This window comes from Embiotoca jacksoni, unplaced genomic scaffold (assembly GCF_022577435.1).
Source record: "Embiotoca jacksoni isolate LCO1_2020_lvr unplaced genomic scaffold, fEmbJac1.0.p SCAF_5, whole genome shotgun sequence".
Taxonomy (NCBI): domain Eukaryota; kingdom Metazoa; phylum Chordata; class Actinopteri; family Embiotocidae; genus Embiotoca; species Embiotoca jacksoni.
In genome coordinates, this window is record NW_027185403.1 from 12024180 (window position 1) to 12039922 (window position 15743).

The 15743-nt window shown below is 43.4% G+C and overlaps 1 protein-coding gene across 1 annotated transcript; it reads left to right on the forward strand.

Annotated features, from left to right (window-relative positions):
* Positions 1 to 199: 199 nt before the first annotated feature.
* reep2 (receptor accessory protein 2) lies at positions 200 to 13866 on the forward strand. The gene is made up of 8 exons (XM_069170913.1): positions 200 to 523; positions 2761 to 2833; positions 6257 to 6333; positions 6589 to 6709; positions 6859 to 6972; positions 7930 to 8110; positions 9965 to 10131; positions 10825 to 13866. The coding sequence occupies exons 1-8, from the start codon at positions 492 to 494 to the stop codon at positions 10894 to 10896; spliced, it is 837 nt and encodes a 278-aa protein (XP_069027014.1). The 5' UTR covers positions 200 to 491; the 3' UTR covers positions 10897 to 13866.
* Positions 13867 to 15743: the final 1877 nt, after the last annotated feature.

Here is a 15743-nt window from a genome sequence, read left to right on the forward strand (position 1 = left end):
ATATTCACGTCAACCGTCTTTTAATGCAGTCGCAGTGTTGATCATCTTGTGCGGTTGTTTAAGCCCGGTGTCCCTGGCTACTCCCATTATTGCCCCAGTTAACCGAGCTCATTGGACCGTGCGTGTCCCTGTCGGCGAACCAAGGAAGAGCAACGCGAGTCACGTATTTTTTCCGAGGTAAAATGACACATTTCGCAGCGGGACCCTGGCCCTTTAAGAAGCAGTGTGTTCAGCAGCGGTGGCGAGCGGAGCGGCTCGGAGCCGCAGACTGCAGCATCACATCCAGCTGCCTTTAGCCTCCATCTGACAGCGGGACAGGACAGCAGCGGGACAGCCGCCCGGGTCACACACACACACACACACACACACACGCGTCCTGCAAAAAAAAAAAAAAAGGTGGGGGGATGGGGGGCAGCACCTAGCCCGCTCACCGGTCAACTAAGAATTTCGCAGAAGCGGTGGAAAGGCTCCCGGCCGGCGGTCCAGCAAAGATGGTGTCCTGGATCATTTCGAGGATGGTGGTGTGAGTACGGGATGGGCTGCATCTGTTGTTGTTTCAAACCCCTGACCCTGATGAGAGGCTTCCTCCGTTCATCAGCTGTCTGGCGGCGAGCCGCGCCGCCGAGCTGGGCGGCGTGCGCCCGTCATCCATTTTCTTATCTGCAAAAATAGTTACGCGTCGGTGGAGTAGAAAGGCGCCGCGGATGAAGCGGTGTTTAAGACACCGAGTTAAGCGACTCCGTGAACCCGCCTGTCTGTTTCTCTGTTCAACGCAGCGATGCAGCTCTCTCTGCGTCCAGGCGCTGGTTAGCCGCTGGTGGCTAACATACGCTGGCTAGCCAGGAACTAGTAACCACCTGACGGATAATGTGTTGGCAGGCGGAGCAGCTAGCTGGCCCCGTTATTCAAGTGCAACCTGCTTAATATGCAAACCTCGCTGCAGACGAGTACACGGACTCCGCACTGCCTGCCGTGGCCTTTTTTTTTTTTATTTAATTTTTTTTTTTAAAGATATCACAGCCTTAATGCTGCTGCTGAGTATTTCTGCACCACATTGTAACGTGTGTGGTTAAAATGTGATCGCCCAGCCTGAGATGTATGTCCATCCATCCATCCATCCATCCATCCTTCCTTCCTTCCATCCTTCCATCCTTCCTTCCTTCTATCCTTCCTACTGGACTGATTCATGTGGTGTATTTCCAAACACGTTGCAGTGACTCTGCAGATGGATTTCCTGCTGTGATTAGACGAGCATGTATCAGCAGCTCAAGGCCTCATCTTCCACCTGTACATATCCTGACCGTGTGGATGACTCGACTAAAGCCAGCAGCCGTCATCGTCCCCCTCGTCCCCAACACGGACACTTTTACATTGCTGCGTCAGTGTTGTCCCCCGGCTAGTGGCAGCTCTGAGTTTTTAAAAAAAAATTTAAACAGGATATTGTGTCACTGGATGGCCACTGGATGCACCTGTCTGTCAGTGACGCAGTCAATTTCTAATGGACGTAAACAGACTATAGTATAATCCTCAAACACGACTACGACTACTGAAGGGCCCGGGTGCAGAAATGTCGTTGGTGTTTCATCCCTGTAAATACTCTTGCTTGCCTGGATTACATAAGCAGAGGGTAACGTTGGAAAACTTGATACTTTTAGCAGCCTCCAGCTGGCTCTTTCACTTCACCGCACCTCAGGTAATCATGGGCCCATTGGAGACAAACAATATGACAGGATGTGCATCATAATGGCCGCTGCATATCCAACGCAAGATCCGTCATTTCCCAGCTCGAACGCTTTGAACACGCAGCTGCTTCTTTTCTTTTTTTTCTGAAATGCTAATCAGACTGTTTTACCTAATCTAAAACAACGCACAGTCAAATAAGCACTCGGATCGCTGTATTTTCAGTATCTCCCGAGTCTGGGCGAGAGGACTGGCTGCTGTTAAACTCAGAAAGTGAAGCTGAGATTTGAGCACGGGGAGGCACGAGGCGTCTGCTGTGGGAGCCGACCGGCCTACAGGCCCGCTGCTGCGAGTCGCCTCATCTGACTGTACAGAGCTGAGAGGCGCTGCGCACACGACTGAGCACCCCGGGCACTCGCTGGGACGGAGGACCCACTTAAATGCTGAGAAATAAAAATAGATATGCTCGGGGTACCGAGAGCTGCGCGAGCCTCTTGGAACGTCTCGGTGTGACACACATTCAGACCTCAGTTTAGATCGGGTGTCCCAATAAAGTCTCAAATACTGTAAGCATTACGGGATGATGGTGACTTTCTGAACTGCTGTCGATCTCACTCGGCATCCTGTCGCGTCGGCACAAATCGCCGCCGTGGCAGAGGAGGCAACCAAACGCACATCAAAGACACGCCGCTGTGTGCGCAGTGCCCCAACGTGCACGTAGACCGACACATGGTGACCCGCCCCCCCCTTGGCAACCCTTTGTGTGTTGTTCCACTTTATCTCGCTGCAGTCAGGAAGTGACTCCATGTGATTTCCATTATGTTGTGCGCACTGATTATCAAGCCGGTATGTTTTGACAGGTCGCCGCCCGTCAGTTCTCATCACCTCTCGGATCAAAACCACGTAGAAACCGACTTTGTTCAAGCATACGTAGCCCGATAACATGTTTACATAAGCTCAGATCAAGCATGGCTAATCTGCAGTTTTTTGGGTGTCTGGGCGATCGCCCGGAGGCCATGTTCTCTCTCGCTGGATCCCCTTCCTCTGACCCCAACTCCTCTGCTCCTCTGTTTTTTGCAGCCTAGCCTTCGGGACACTCTACCCAGCGTACTCCTCATACAAGGCTGTCAAAACGAAGAATGTGAAGGAATATGTGAGTATCACCTCTGGTTACTTAAATCTCAGCAGACCGTTTTTGAACGCCTGCGTGTTCTTTTTTTTTTGTGACTTTTTGGGGATGTTTCGCCCTGGGCTGGTGTCAGCTATTTATACTCTAATGTACCAGGTTTTAAATGTACGCCCTGAGATGGAGGGTAATACGAAGCCCATTGATTGAATTTAGGTCAGAGAAGCGCATGACATTGTTTTTTATATCAAAGGACACATTAATTACTTGGGGGAAATTTCTGTTGTAACATCAGCCAAATCGACTCTTCTGTTTCTTTGAATACTGTCACTTTAAGACTGATGACTAAAAATGTGAAGCATATTTGACGATCACATGATGCAATGAAAAGAAGTCCCGCACACCGTCTCGCTTTCTGCTGAAATATTTGTCCTAATATTTCTTTGGTCTGTCCGTTGCAACATTCAGATGTGCAGACATTTTTGGTCTCATTCTTCACTCTTTAAATGATCGGGGTTTCCGGGACGGGTCAGAAGCGTTAGCAGGGCAGGCAACACAATTTTTCATGTATGAAGGCCAGTAAGGCGTCACGATGACTAAAAGATGAAAAAGCTCCAGCACATTATCTCATTCTACGTGGACGGGAGAGTGTTGTAACCTTAAGATCAAAACGTTGACCTGAAACAGGACACGAGTGTGCGCGCATCCCCTTCATTTGTTTGAGCAGATGAATTTTATCCAGCGTCTGCAAAGAAAATATGAGTTTGCATGCACCTCGTGACGACTGAACACTCAGAAAACCCGTCTGCGTCTTCTCGTGAGTCGTTGCAACATCAGTGTGATCGGTCACTAGAGGATTAGCTGGTCAGTAGAGAATAATAATAATAAAAATGAGACCATACAGTGGTGTCCAAAAGTCTGAGACCATTAATAAAGATACTTGCATTTATTTTGAATTGAATGAAAAAAATAAATAAATAAATAAAATCATTACAAATGATAATATTAACTAAACAATATGAGTGAAAAGTTGAACTGCTGAAAAATCTCTTTTCCTGTGATGTCGGGAATGTTTGTCTTTGTCTCTCTTAAGGTGGGGCACCTAAATGTTTAATGAGGTTGAGGTCAGGTGACAGTGGAGGGAAGTCCAAGTCAGTCAGCGCTGCTTGTTCGTCTTTGGTCTTCAAGTAGTTCTTGAAAGCTTTGAGGTTTGTTTGGGCTCATTATTCTGCTGCAGAATGACTCCTATCTCCCTCAAAGATCAAACCAGAGGCTGGAGTGGCGTTCCACGTCTCCTCGGTCAGGGTGGAGTGTATTTGTTGCAGGTCGACTCGGTTCGCTGTGGGTTTGATCCACTGCGGTATCTTTCTCTCCTTTGTTCATCACCTTTCTGTTACTGCCACAAATCTCAGACTAGGATTCATCAGTAAATTTAACTTTGTTTTTTTTTTTCCATCATCCATTGTGAAATGCTGGTATAACCTAACCTAACCTGCTACACAGCCTTATTTTAACAGGACTTTCACTCTTTGGAGTCTTGCAAATAATTAAATAATTTAATAAATTCTGCATCTGTGATGCAGCTCGCTTCCTGTCTTTGAGTGTGCAAAGCTTGATGTATTGATCTTCTAATGGTGTGATCAGTTTAGTCTTTGGATACAACTGATCCAGTTTCCAATATGCAATGCCCCCTTAGAAACCTTCAGTCTGGCCTTGATTTGATGCCAGGAAAACCATCCTCAGCTTAGAATAACAATCTTTTAACACTTAGTTCTGATGGCGTCCTGACAGGTGTGGTTATCGTGACGAAAACTTTCTTGGCACTATTTCACGGGACAACAGATATGCATTTTTTTTCTTGGTGGGTGGAAATGTCTGTGGCATTGTGTTGCGTGATAAAACTGCACATTTTAGAGTGGCCTTTTATTGTGACCAGTCCAAGGCGATAATGTGCAATAAGCCTGCTGTTTAATTTTAATGTCACACCTGTCATGTGAATGGATTATTTTGGCAAAAGGTGAAGTGCTCAGTAACACAGATTTGAACAAAGTTGTGAACAAAATTTGACAGAAATAAACCTTTTGTGTGCATTAAAAAAAAAAAAATTTGATCTTTCACTTAAACTGATTAAAAAAAAATAAAAAAATCAGAGATCACAAAAGTGTTGCGTTCATATTTTTGATTGAATCTACTGAGGTGATGGTGTTTATTTTAAATGTCTATAAATCATTAAACTTTCTGATTATTACCAGGTTTGTGTGAAAATATGATAGATTTTCACTGTGTTCTCAGACTTTTGGACCCCACTGTATTCCTTTAATTCAAAATGTTGGTAATTTTTTCATACTTTAGAAATTGTAAATGGTTTACCTGTTCAGGTCTCTAAAAATATTCACATGAACAATTTCAAAGGGGAAACCTCTTTTATTGGAACTGCTAACGACTCAAACATATTAAATATGCGACGAGGCATTGCTTTGTTTTAAAGGGAATCGAGCCAAAAAGGTTGGGACCCAATCAACCAGTCTCATGTGGCGTTTGGTCCGAGACCAACATCCAAACATGTTAATTGCATGAAACTACCCAATCCCTTGATACCGTAAGGATTCATAGTTCCAATGTACACTCCTATCTTAATGTCCAGCAGCACTTATAAAACTTAAAAGCCAACACAGTCCACACAAAGCGAGGAGCAGTTGTTGACTATAAACCTTGAATGTCTTCAAATAAAGTGGTGAGTAGTTCAAGATGGGTTCGCCAGTGTTGCTAGTAAGACCAATATAAAAAGAGGAGGAGAAGCAGAAAGAGAAGGAGAAGGAGAAAGAGAAGGAGAAGGAGAAGGAGAAAGAGAAGGAGGCATCAGCAGCACTCTGGCCCTCAGCCTAGTTTTGCACTTGAGAACAGCCTCCTTCTGGCAAGTTACTATGGCAACCCACCCTCTCAGTTGCTGCTGAAGCAGACGGCCACAGAGGGAGCTAATGAAGGGAGGGGAGAGAGAGAGTGTGTGTGTGGTGGTGGTGGAGGAGGGGGGGGCATTTTTGGAGCTGATGTTTTCTATTCAGTGTCCTCACACAGCTGCGTGCCTGTGGCCTGTTAATGCCTTTAAACAAACATTACCATTCAGGGCTTACGTGTTATGTGCCAATATGTTTGATTATAGGTGATGTTTCCACATCTTTGCTGTTTAACATAAGCTCCCGAGCGAAATTGCCTGCACGGGCCCGACTTGGTGGTAAAATTGGGTGATGCCCCACAATTTCCTTTTGTCTCCGAGGTTACCCGTGCATGCTGACATGATGTGAGCGGACTGAGACATATGTTGGCGCGCGCACGTGTGTGCGTGTAGCTCCACGTGGCTCAGCACGTGTGCACGGGACGCTGTGGGTTCTCATGTGCCATCTTGTACGATGTCCTCTCTCCTCACCTCTGTGTTTATGTGTGTGTCCCCAGGTAAAGTGGATGATGTACTGGATAGTATTTGCATTGTTCACTACAGCAGAGACAGTCACAGACCTGCTGCTATCATGGTGAGTCGGGAGCTGCTGTAAAAAAGAAATAAGCATTTGACTTCAAATCAATAGACACAGTCATGTGGGCATCTTGTGCTCTTAATATTTTTAGTACACTAATCTCTTCAAGTATCTTGTGTTCGCTTTATGCACGATGAAGGCTACTCGCACAGTTGCATCTTCTGTCATGGTGTCTTTCTCTTCAGAACTCCCGGTGTTCACGCCTTTCTTAAAGCGTTTATGTTTCCTTTTCCTTTCTATTTCGTTCCCCAGGTTTCCGTTTTACTTTGAGTTAAAGATCGCGTTTGTGATCTGGCTCCTGTCCCCGTACACCAAGGGCTCCAGTGTCCTCTACCGCAAGTTTGTCCACCCAACCCTGTCCAACAAAGAGAAGGTAACAATAGGACTTTTTAAAAAAAAATTTTTATTAGGTCATGAAGTCAAAGTTCCTTATCCTCCTGTGCTCCCTTTTGTTCCTTGTTCTGATGACCTACATTGTTGTCTGTCACTCTTCCTCCTGCGACCTGACCTTGTGTGCTGTAGGAGATAGACGAGTACATCGCACAGGCCAAAGACAGGAGCTATGACACCATGATGAGGTTCGGAAAACGGGGTCTTAACCTGGCTGCTAATGCTGCCGTCACTGCAGCCACCAAGGTGAGCTGTGCGCTCTGTGAAGTCATTATGATTTACAAACTTTGATCAATTCATTTATGCTTGATGTTTTTTTTATATTAATTTGTAGACCGCTGTGATATTTCCGTTGTAGATTTATCTTCTCGGATCTGATCAGGTTGCGAGTCCGCTGCTGATGTTGGAATGTGAACAATGACATCACGTTTTGCTAAACAGAAAAATATACAGATTTCCACTCAGTCATGCAGCTAAAGACGAGAATTAAGGTGACTGCAAACTTGTTCCAGGGGACAGACTTCAGCACTTTGTCTGTTACTTGTTAGGCTGCATCTAACATTTACATTCATAATTAATTAACCTGCATTTCTTTTCTGAATTGTTTGATGGAAAAAAAAAAAAGGTCAGAAAATTGTGGGGGGGGGGGGGGAATAGTCAAGTAGTACAAGAAGTCCGGTTCAGATCTTGTTTTGTTCAAGCAACATCCCAAAACCCCAAAACATTCAGTTTGATGTCATAGAAATGTAAGAAAAAAAAACAGGAACTATTCACAAACAGTCCAAAATCCAAACATATTCAGTTAACAGTGATATAAAACAAAGAAATTGAGCAAATCCTCTCGTTATGGATTCATTTTTCTGTTGCTCGATTAATCAATTAATCATGCAGTTTTATCTGATAAAAATGAGAAGAATTTTATGCCCATTTAAATGGGCAGTCACATTATTAGATTGTTTGTACAAGGAGTGAATAAGAGATTTGTATTTTGAACCCTCCATGACCACTATGATTGAGTGCATCGACATAAGACGTTCCTTTCTTGTCAGCCTCATGTATATAAACTTGACTGGTCAGTGCTCCACCAAAAAACTAAATGGGAGATAAATCAAAATGACTTTTTGGATGACCTTTTTCTTCAAGATATGAGTGATGAAGAGGTCACGCTGTCACATGTGTGAAGTGTTCTTGTTTGCTGCCCAGGGGCAGGGCGTGTTGTCAGACAAGCTGCGGAGTTTCAGCATGCAGGACCTGACTCTCATCAACGCCGAGGACGAGCTGTCTATGCACACTTCAGACGGCCGCATGAGACGGGACCCGATGGACGAGATGAGCTCGGGGGCCAGCACACTGCCCCGGGCCAAGAGCGCTGCTGCACGGCAGAGTGAGACCACGCACATCCCGCACCGCTTCATGAGCAGCTTGACGTGGAGGAGCACGGAGTCAAACACGAATACATACTTGCTGTACATTCAGTTCAATTCATGCGTACTGTGTGTGTAGCTTTCTAATTGGGCCAGAGCGTGACTCCTTTATTTAACACGGGCTGGTCCAGCCAAGTGGAGTCATGTCATGTGGTCAGAGCGGGGAAGAGGAGGGTGATGAAGGAAGCAATGCGACGAGGGTCGAGTGAGTGAGTGTGTGTGGTGGTGGTGGTGGTGGTGGGGGGAAGGAGGGGGGGAGGGGGGCAGCATGTGATTCCAGTGGGAGCACTTTGAAGGAGGACTCTTTGTGTCTCACTACACTGCCGGCTGCCTGCGTGGGCCCGGCCAGCTGTGAAGTGAACACAGAGACGCAGAGACCCTGAAACAATGACCGAACAGGACAAAGTGGCACATTTTAATTTTATACAGTGGGACTTTTTTTTTTTTTTTTTTTTTTATGCGAGTCTTCTAAAGACCAGTCAGCAGGAGTTCAAATTTAATTTTCAGTGGGGTTTTGTGCATGGACGTTCCAAAATGACTGTATAGAACTTTTCTGTATATATTTAGAGAATCCGTGTTTATTTTAACAAGGGCTGTTTTCCATAAACGTAGCTTTTGTGGCTCTATGGGTCATGCTAACTCCTCCGCACAATACAGCCTATGTTGCGTTGACAAGCGCAAGCTTTCCGACAAATGCGATTTTTACACAAATTATTTTCAGCATTTGTTTGAATCTGATGGAAAAGAAACACAGAAATGAGCCGCCTGGAACCGCCACTTTGCAAAATTTATTTTGTGATACCAAAATGTTAATTGAAAAAAAAACCAACCCCGCAGCAGATTAATTGATCACTAAAATAGTATTCATTTGCAGCCTTGTTGAGAGTTCTAGCTTCTAAGACCATAAATGATTGGATTTCCTTCTTAATACAGCATTTGCAAAGGAAGTTTTATGATCCACTGTGAAGCCATTGTGTCTGCAGATTATACTGCAGATCAGTTGCTCGTGATCTTTTTGACTTGTGTGTTCCCCAAGAAGCATCAACGTGACCTGCTGTCACAGCTGGATCTCAGTATGTATTCACCCGAGAGTGACTTGCCCTTTTCAGATTTTTTTTTTTAACATATTTTTAAGAAGCCTCGAGGAATAAAAGTTTAGTCCCTTTGTGGTTTTATTTATTTGCAAAGGTCCACTTCTGAAACTGCTGGAGGCAAAAAAAAAAAAATAGCATTTTCAAATGTGGCCACTGGGTGGTGTCAGAGATTGAGTCTGCAGTGATGTACTGGTCTGCGACTGCAACCTTTTCAAGTCAAGTGTTAAGTTTGGCCTCTGTGTCTCTGGTCTGTCAGATCTTCTGGGTCCAGTTGTTCAAAAAGTTTAATCTGGATCAGAATGTTCTTGATTTGGAAATCCGATGTTTTGCAATCCACGATTAGGTAATCCATCTTTTATGCCCATTTGTCAAAGCTGCATTGACTTGGATCACCCTGATCCAGGCACAAAGATGTCCAAATCCAGATGACTATTTCTCTAAATAGGACTATAGATCACAATCTACTTGCTATATAAAGAGCAGCTGGTAGAATAGCAGATAGTGTTTGACAGAAAAAAAGCACAATAAAGCAACACAAACGTCGTTAGATGAATCTATTGGCATTATCATCTTTGTTGGGCAAAAAAAAACATTTTGGTAATGTGATCCAATCCAACAGCTGAAATCTGTTCAGATTACTTCTGAACAACTGGGTGACTTCAGTCTGAACGTCACGCTACTCTCACTGACTGACCATCAGTCTTTTGTCTGCTCCTGCAGCTCGCTCTATGGCAGCCACGTCCCTCATTGATGACGCGTCATCCCAGCACAGCTCTGACCTGTCGGACACGAGGACTGAACACTCGGATGAAGATGCGGTAGACAAACCCCCGAAGCGCAGTACCGCCGTCAAGGCAACCAAGAAACCTGCTGCTGTTAAGACAGAGGTAGGTGAACCATTCAATTCAATTTTGTTTATGGAGCGAGGTTAACATAGTGAAGTCCTTACAACAGAACTTTACAACGTTATACAAAGGAAAGGTACGATTCCCACGGGAGCAACAGCTGGAAGGAAAAACTCCTAACTACTACTTAACAGGAAGAAAAACGTCCGACGGGATCGGGCTCGGCGGTGGGCGGTCATCTGCCTCCGGCGGTTGGTGTGAGGGGAGAGCGGTGACAGAAAAGAACAGCATAGCAATCCGAGAGAATGAGCTGTTGGCGGACATGCAGCCGCAGGGACAGGGATATCTTCACAAGAAAGCACAGCAGTATGCGAGCGAGAGGTACTGCGTAGACGATAAACGAAACTATGGGAGAGAGAAGGCATGAAGTTAATGAGATGTAATGGTTCCATATACATGCAGAGAGAGTGAAGGAGAGGGAGGAGAGGTGCTCATAGGAGGTCCCAAAGCAGCCGAGGCCTCTAACAGCATGACTAAGGGATGGTGCAGGGTCACCTAGGTCAGACCTAACTATAAGTTTTATCAAAAAGAAGTATTTGAAGCCTAATCTTGGAAGTAAAGAGGATGTCTGCCGGAGCCGCCATGTGATTCTATTTTACCCATCGATGTTGTCGCCTCCTTCCGTGGATCAATCGGCTGTATTAATTTCTCTTTACGTTCTCCTCCCTCTGCTAGACTCAAACAAAGACGGTGAAGAAGCCGGCGAAGAAAAAGACCATTACTAATAATGCGGAGACACCACCATGATCCCTGCTGTCCACATCCGTTGGCCTCCACTGGCTCCACCCACAGCCTGCAGTTGCCTCTTCCCGTTCGGTCTCCACACAAACACATGGACACTATCCTGTATATATCAAGCACCGATTTTGTGTCCCTCCTGCTGGATTTTTAGCAAAGTGCAAAATGCAGATTTAGTTTTTAGCCGTATGTGGCCATCTGTAAGTCGGAGACAGTTCTTTTACTGGCTTGTTGAATATTTAGTCTCCGTATCTAATTTGAATTCATTTGAGATTTAACTGCTGGAGACATTTTTTTTTTATTTTTATTTTTTTTTAAGCCGGAAGATGATTAGTAAGGTTATCAAAAAGTTTCCTTTTTTTTTTCCCTTTTAACACGTAAACTGTGTGAATCTCAAGTTCTCATTGATGTTTTTGATTCATGTTGTGTTTCCCTGCAGTGACACTCCTGATGGGAGGCTGTCTTTGGCTGAAGTATTCCCAGTAAAATATTACGTTCTTTACTCATTGGATGGAGTTAAATCTCCTCCGGGCTAATCCTACAAGGCTCCAGTTGAAAATGATATATCCCACACAGGCCGTAGGTCTGCGTGCTCACCTTGAACCGAACATCGTGGTAGAAATCCTCAGAGATGGTTGTCCATGGGGCACCGACAACCACAACAGGTGGCTTTAAGTATGTTATGACTGAGGAACAAGGGGTAAGAGGGCAGTGAGACCAACCTATGAAGCCTGCATTAACAGATGGCTGTAGACATCCCTCATCATTCCCACTTGACTACAGGTCAGCTTGTACCACCTGTCACTCAGGAACCACCATGTACCCGCTCGTGTAACTGTGTAGTTTTACAGCATTATGTGTGACCCGTTTTGGTTCCGTTTAACTTCCTCTTGGACTGAATTTTCGTGGCTCGCAGCTCGTGGAAGAGTTGAAATGTTATCTTCCCCTCAGTACGTCCGTGTACCTCCGAGTGAGTCGGGCTCTGCTACGTTCAGGTCTCACTTGAGGCATCTTTCGTTCTCACTGTTTTAATGTTACCTTCAAGTCACATACAGTGCTGATGATGGAGCGGTTTGTTTAGTGCTGGCTTAGTTATCCTTCATCTAGACACTACTCTTCGGTTGTATTTATCCCAGGTCATTAATTTATTACGCTTCTGTGTTGTGCATCTCTTTTGGTCATGTGATATCATCGTCTCTGAAAGTAATGCTGTAACCGAGTGATGGTGGCTCACTCCCAAATGAACACCGGTGAGTTGCTGGTGTTTATGAGGTAGCACATCTGCTTTCACCGCGGTCATGATGTTTTGGACTAGCTCAGCACTTTCTTTTACTCCTTTTTAAACAGCTGTGTGGCGACATGTAAAGTAAAGCAATGAAATGAAACAAACAAAACCAACATCATCTGACTGTGAGGGATTATTTGCCCGTGCTGTAGTTACAGATGTGGAGGGAGAGTGAGACCAGGCTGTGTGTGTTTCTGAACACACAGCGACTGCATTGGGCATGGTTTCTTCTGAGTGAGATTTAAAAGCATTAGACTACTCTGCGCTCATTAAGGCTGTCGGCGGTGTGACATTAGTATGAACCAGTAGGTGGAGACAAACCCCATCTTAACTGTTGGCTAAGTTATTAAACAATATGTAAACGAAATGTAAATAGTAACTTTGACTGTATATACAGTATGAGCTTGCTTGCCTTATTCATTCTCTGGGCTTAAATCCATTTTATTATTATTATTATTTTTTTTTTATGTTTGTGTGTTATTTTGGATTCGTCTTAGTCTCCACAAATCAGAAAAAAAAAAATATATATATATATCTATATATCTCTCTCTCTCTATATATATATCTATATATATAGAGAGAGAGATATATATAGATCTCTCTCTCTCCATATATATATATATATATATATATATATATTCTGACACCAGAGGAACCTCAGATGTGATCACAATACACCTCTGGTGTTAGAAGTGATTTTTTTTTTTTTTGTATTTTTTTTGTATTTTTAATTAACATGTTGACTTTGCTTGCTATGCCTTTTTTTTTTTTTTGAACATTTGAACTCTTCACCACATAGTAAACAAATCTGCAGGTGTTTAACTGATGCTTGAACACTCACATCCTGCTATGTTCTCTACTCTGACTGGTTATAAAGTATTGTAGGGCCAAAATTGAGAAACCATCCCCGGTCGTATATTTTTACTCTTCTTAATTTAATGTTTGCACTGAATAAAGAGAAGACGTCACATAATTAAAAGACATTTCGTCTCGTCAAGATGCAGCTCTGCATTTTAAACTTTTTGGAATATTTATTGCTGATTATTTTCTGTTTCAAATCAGTATTATATACAGGGATGTTCAATTGTAGATTGTTTGTGCCAATTCTCTAAAGCTCCATATCAAAACGGATAACCGAGTGAGTGTGTGTGTGTGTGTGTGTGTGTGTGTGTGTGTGTGTGCGCGTGCGTGCGTGCGCGTGCGCGTGTTTGTGCTGGCACAGTGGTACCTTACAAGGCCATGTATCGGTAACTAAACTACTAATAAAGGAAATTAAAAGCTGTGTTAAGGCTTCCTGTACAGTTGAAACTAAGTTTACTTTATACAGCGCTTTGGGATCTAAGCAGAGTTATTGTGTCTTTCCATTCATGGCAAAGCCTCCCACACCGCACCAAGCAGCCTTAGAGAAGGATAAAAGACTGCTTTTGTCTTTTTCTTTTTCAATTTTATTTTAATATGTTCCAGAAAATATAGACATAAATGAAAGAGCTTTTAAGTTTCATAAAATTGTGAAAATAATATAGTCTTTGGAAGATTTCAAATGATATATATACTACTTGCCGTTTTAATTTTGCTTTAATTTAAAATTGCTTTTATTTTCTCAAAATATCAGAAACGTGACTGAAATATCTCAAAATATATATACTGTGTGTGTGTGTGTGTATATATATATATATATAAAGAATACAGAGCTATTCAGTGGACGTTCTGTTTGATACTTATGATGTGTGTTTCTTCCACTGTTGTTGATGGTAGAGTTGGTGCAAGGAACAAGTTGGACATAGGAAAAGTCGAGCTCTGAGAAGTAGTGCTGAAGGATCATTTCTGAGCTATACAGAGATCTGAAGGTTTCAAGAAAACCGGAGGCAATAAGATGTGAAATATTAAGGTGTGTTTTCATGTTAATTTAATAGTCATATTTTCCAGTATGTTTGATAGACTTTGTCAGACCAAGAAGGAAAATGTTGGCTATATTTGACCTATTTTAGTTAACAGAGCAATTACAGTCAAACTGCAAGCAGTGATATGTGGGGCCTCGCATGCTGCAGGGAGCCAGCGGGTCGGGGGTGGTCCACCCCGCAGCATATCACTACTTGCAGTTTTAATTTTGCTTTTATTTTCTCAAAATATCAGAAACGTGACTGAAATATCTCAAAATATAATTATTTTTACAGAAGGGTCTCAAACATTTAGAGCTCTACTGAGACCACTGAGAATGTCCACAAACTGTAAACATTAAAACTCCAGACATCAAAGCAACATTCCATTCCCTTTATGACATCATTAAGTCTATAAATAGACCTCTGGCAGTCTGTGAGGTCATTCTGTTCCAAACCTTGCAACTGGTGACACACTTCCATGAGTGAATATTAATTCAACTGGTGACACACTACCGTGAGTAACTCTTAAAACAGTCATACAAGATGAGTTCGAGAGCGAGTCAATCTGCCCAAAGCACCAACAATTGCGCCTGGCAGCAGATTTTTAACAAGTTCTCAGGAACAAAAAGGAAAGGAAATGCCAAGAAAGAAGGCCTACTGAGAGAAAAGGAAGCTCTACTCCAACAGGTGGAGGAGCTGAAGGCTGAGCGGCAAAGGGCCGAGGCGTCTCTCAAGAGCAGAGCCTCACAGAGCTCTCCAACAACCTGATATCAGAAATGAAGGAAAACAAAGAACTCTGGGACCAAACTGAATATTTGACCGTTGAGCTCCACAAAGAAAAGTACTTGGCAAAAGAGCAGCGCGATCTGTATCGCAACAAGAGAGCCAAGTATTTATATCAGCAGAGACTGAGGCTCAACCTTGGCAAAAAACTAGAAGAAAACCAAAAGCAGCTGGCTGATGAGAGGAGACAGGTGAAGCTGCTGGTGAAGAAGCAAAATGAAATGAGGAATGAAGTTGAAAACATGAGAGTTTTACAACCAGAGATATGAAGCTGAAAGAACAAAGAGTCACACCCTTCAGCAGCAAATGGAGACAGAAAGGAGGCGTCATTCAGCAGTTATGTCAGAGTACTAGGAGGAGATCCAGAGGCTGAAGGCTGAACAGGATAGATTGAAATTCAGAATGTAGCAGCACAGCCTCCTGTTACACAAAGAAAACCACAAGTTTCAATGAGCTGACACAGAGGATCAAACTGGGCCAACACCCTGACCCCTAACCCTGAACCCTAACCCTAACCCTACCCTGCCCTAACCATTACCCCTAATCCTACCCTACCCTAACTCTGACCCCTAACCCGGGCAAATAAATATGAACATCTTGATTAGGGCCAGAGCACTGAAGGTGCGAAAGCCCTATTGTTATCCAAGGAATTATTCTTTTCATTCCTTATTTTTCTCCGCAAAGACCTGCATTTTTGGAGGCTTTATCATATTCAAAAACTCATGAAAGTTGGTACACACATCTCTCCGGGCGAAAAATTTCTTTTGTCCTTTTGAGGACATGCTGTAATATTAATTTTATTTCCTATTTTGGACGACATACTATTGTATGACTTTTTTTTGGACGACAATGCAAAGTCATCCGAAATAGGGAAAAAAAAAAGTCATACAATAGCATGTCGTCAAAAA

Excerpts from the sequence above, each read along its gene's own strand:
- reep2 (XM_069170913.1), top strand. The coding sequence starts at position 492 with ATGGTGTCCTGGATCATTTCGAGGATGGTGGT. Across the intron at positions 524-2,760 it reads ATCATTTCGAGGATGGTGGT|CCTAGCCTTCGGGACACTCT; the intron begins GTGAGTACGGGA and ends TGTTTTTTGCAG. Across the intron at positions 6,710-6,858 it reads CCCTGTCCAACAAAGAGAAG|GAGATAGACGAGTACATCGC; the intron begins GTAACAATAGGA and ends TGTGTGCTGTAG.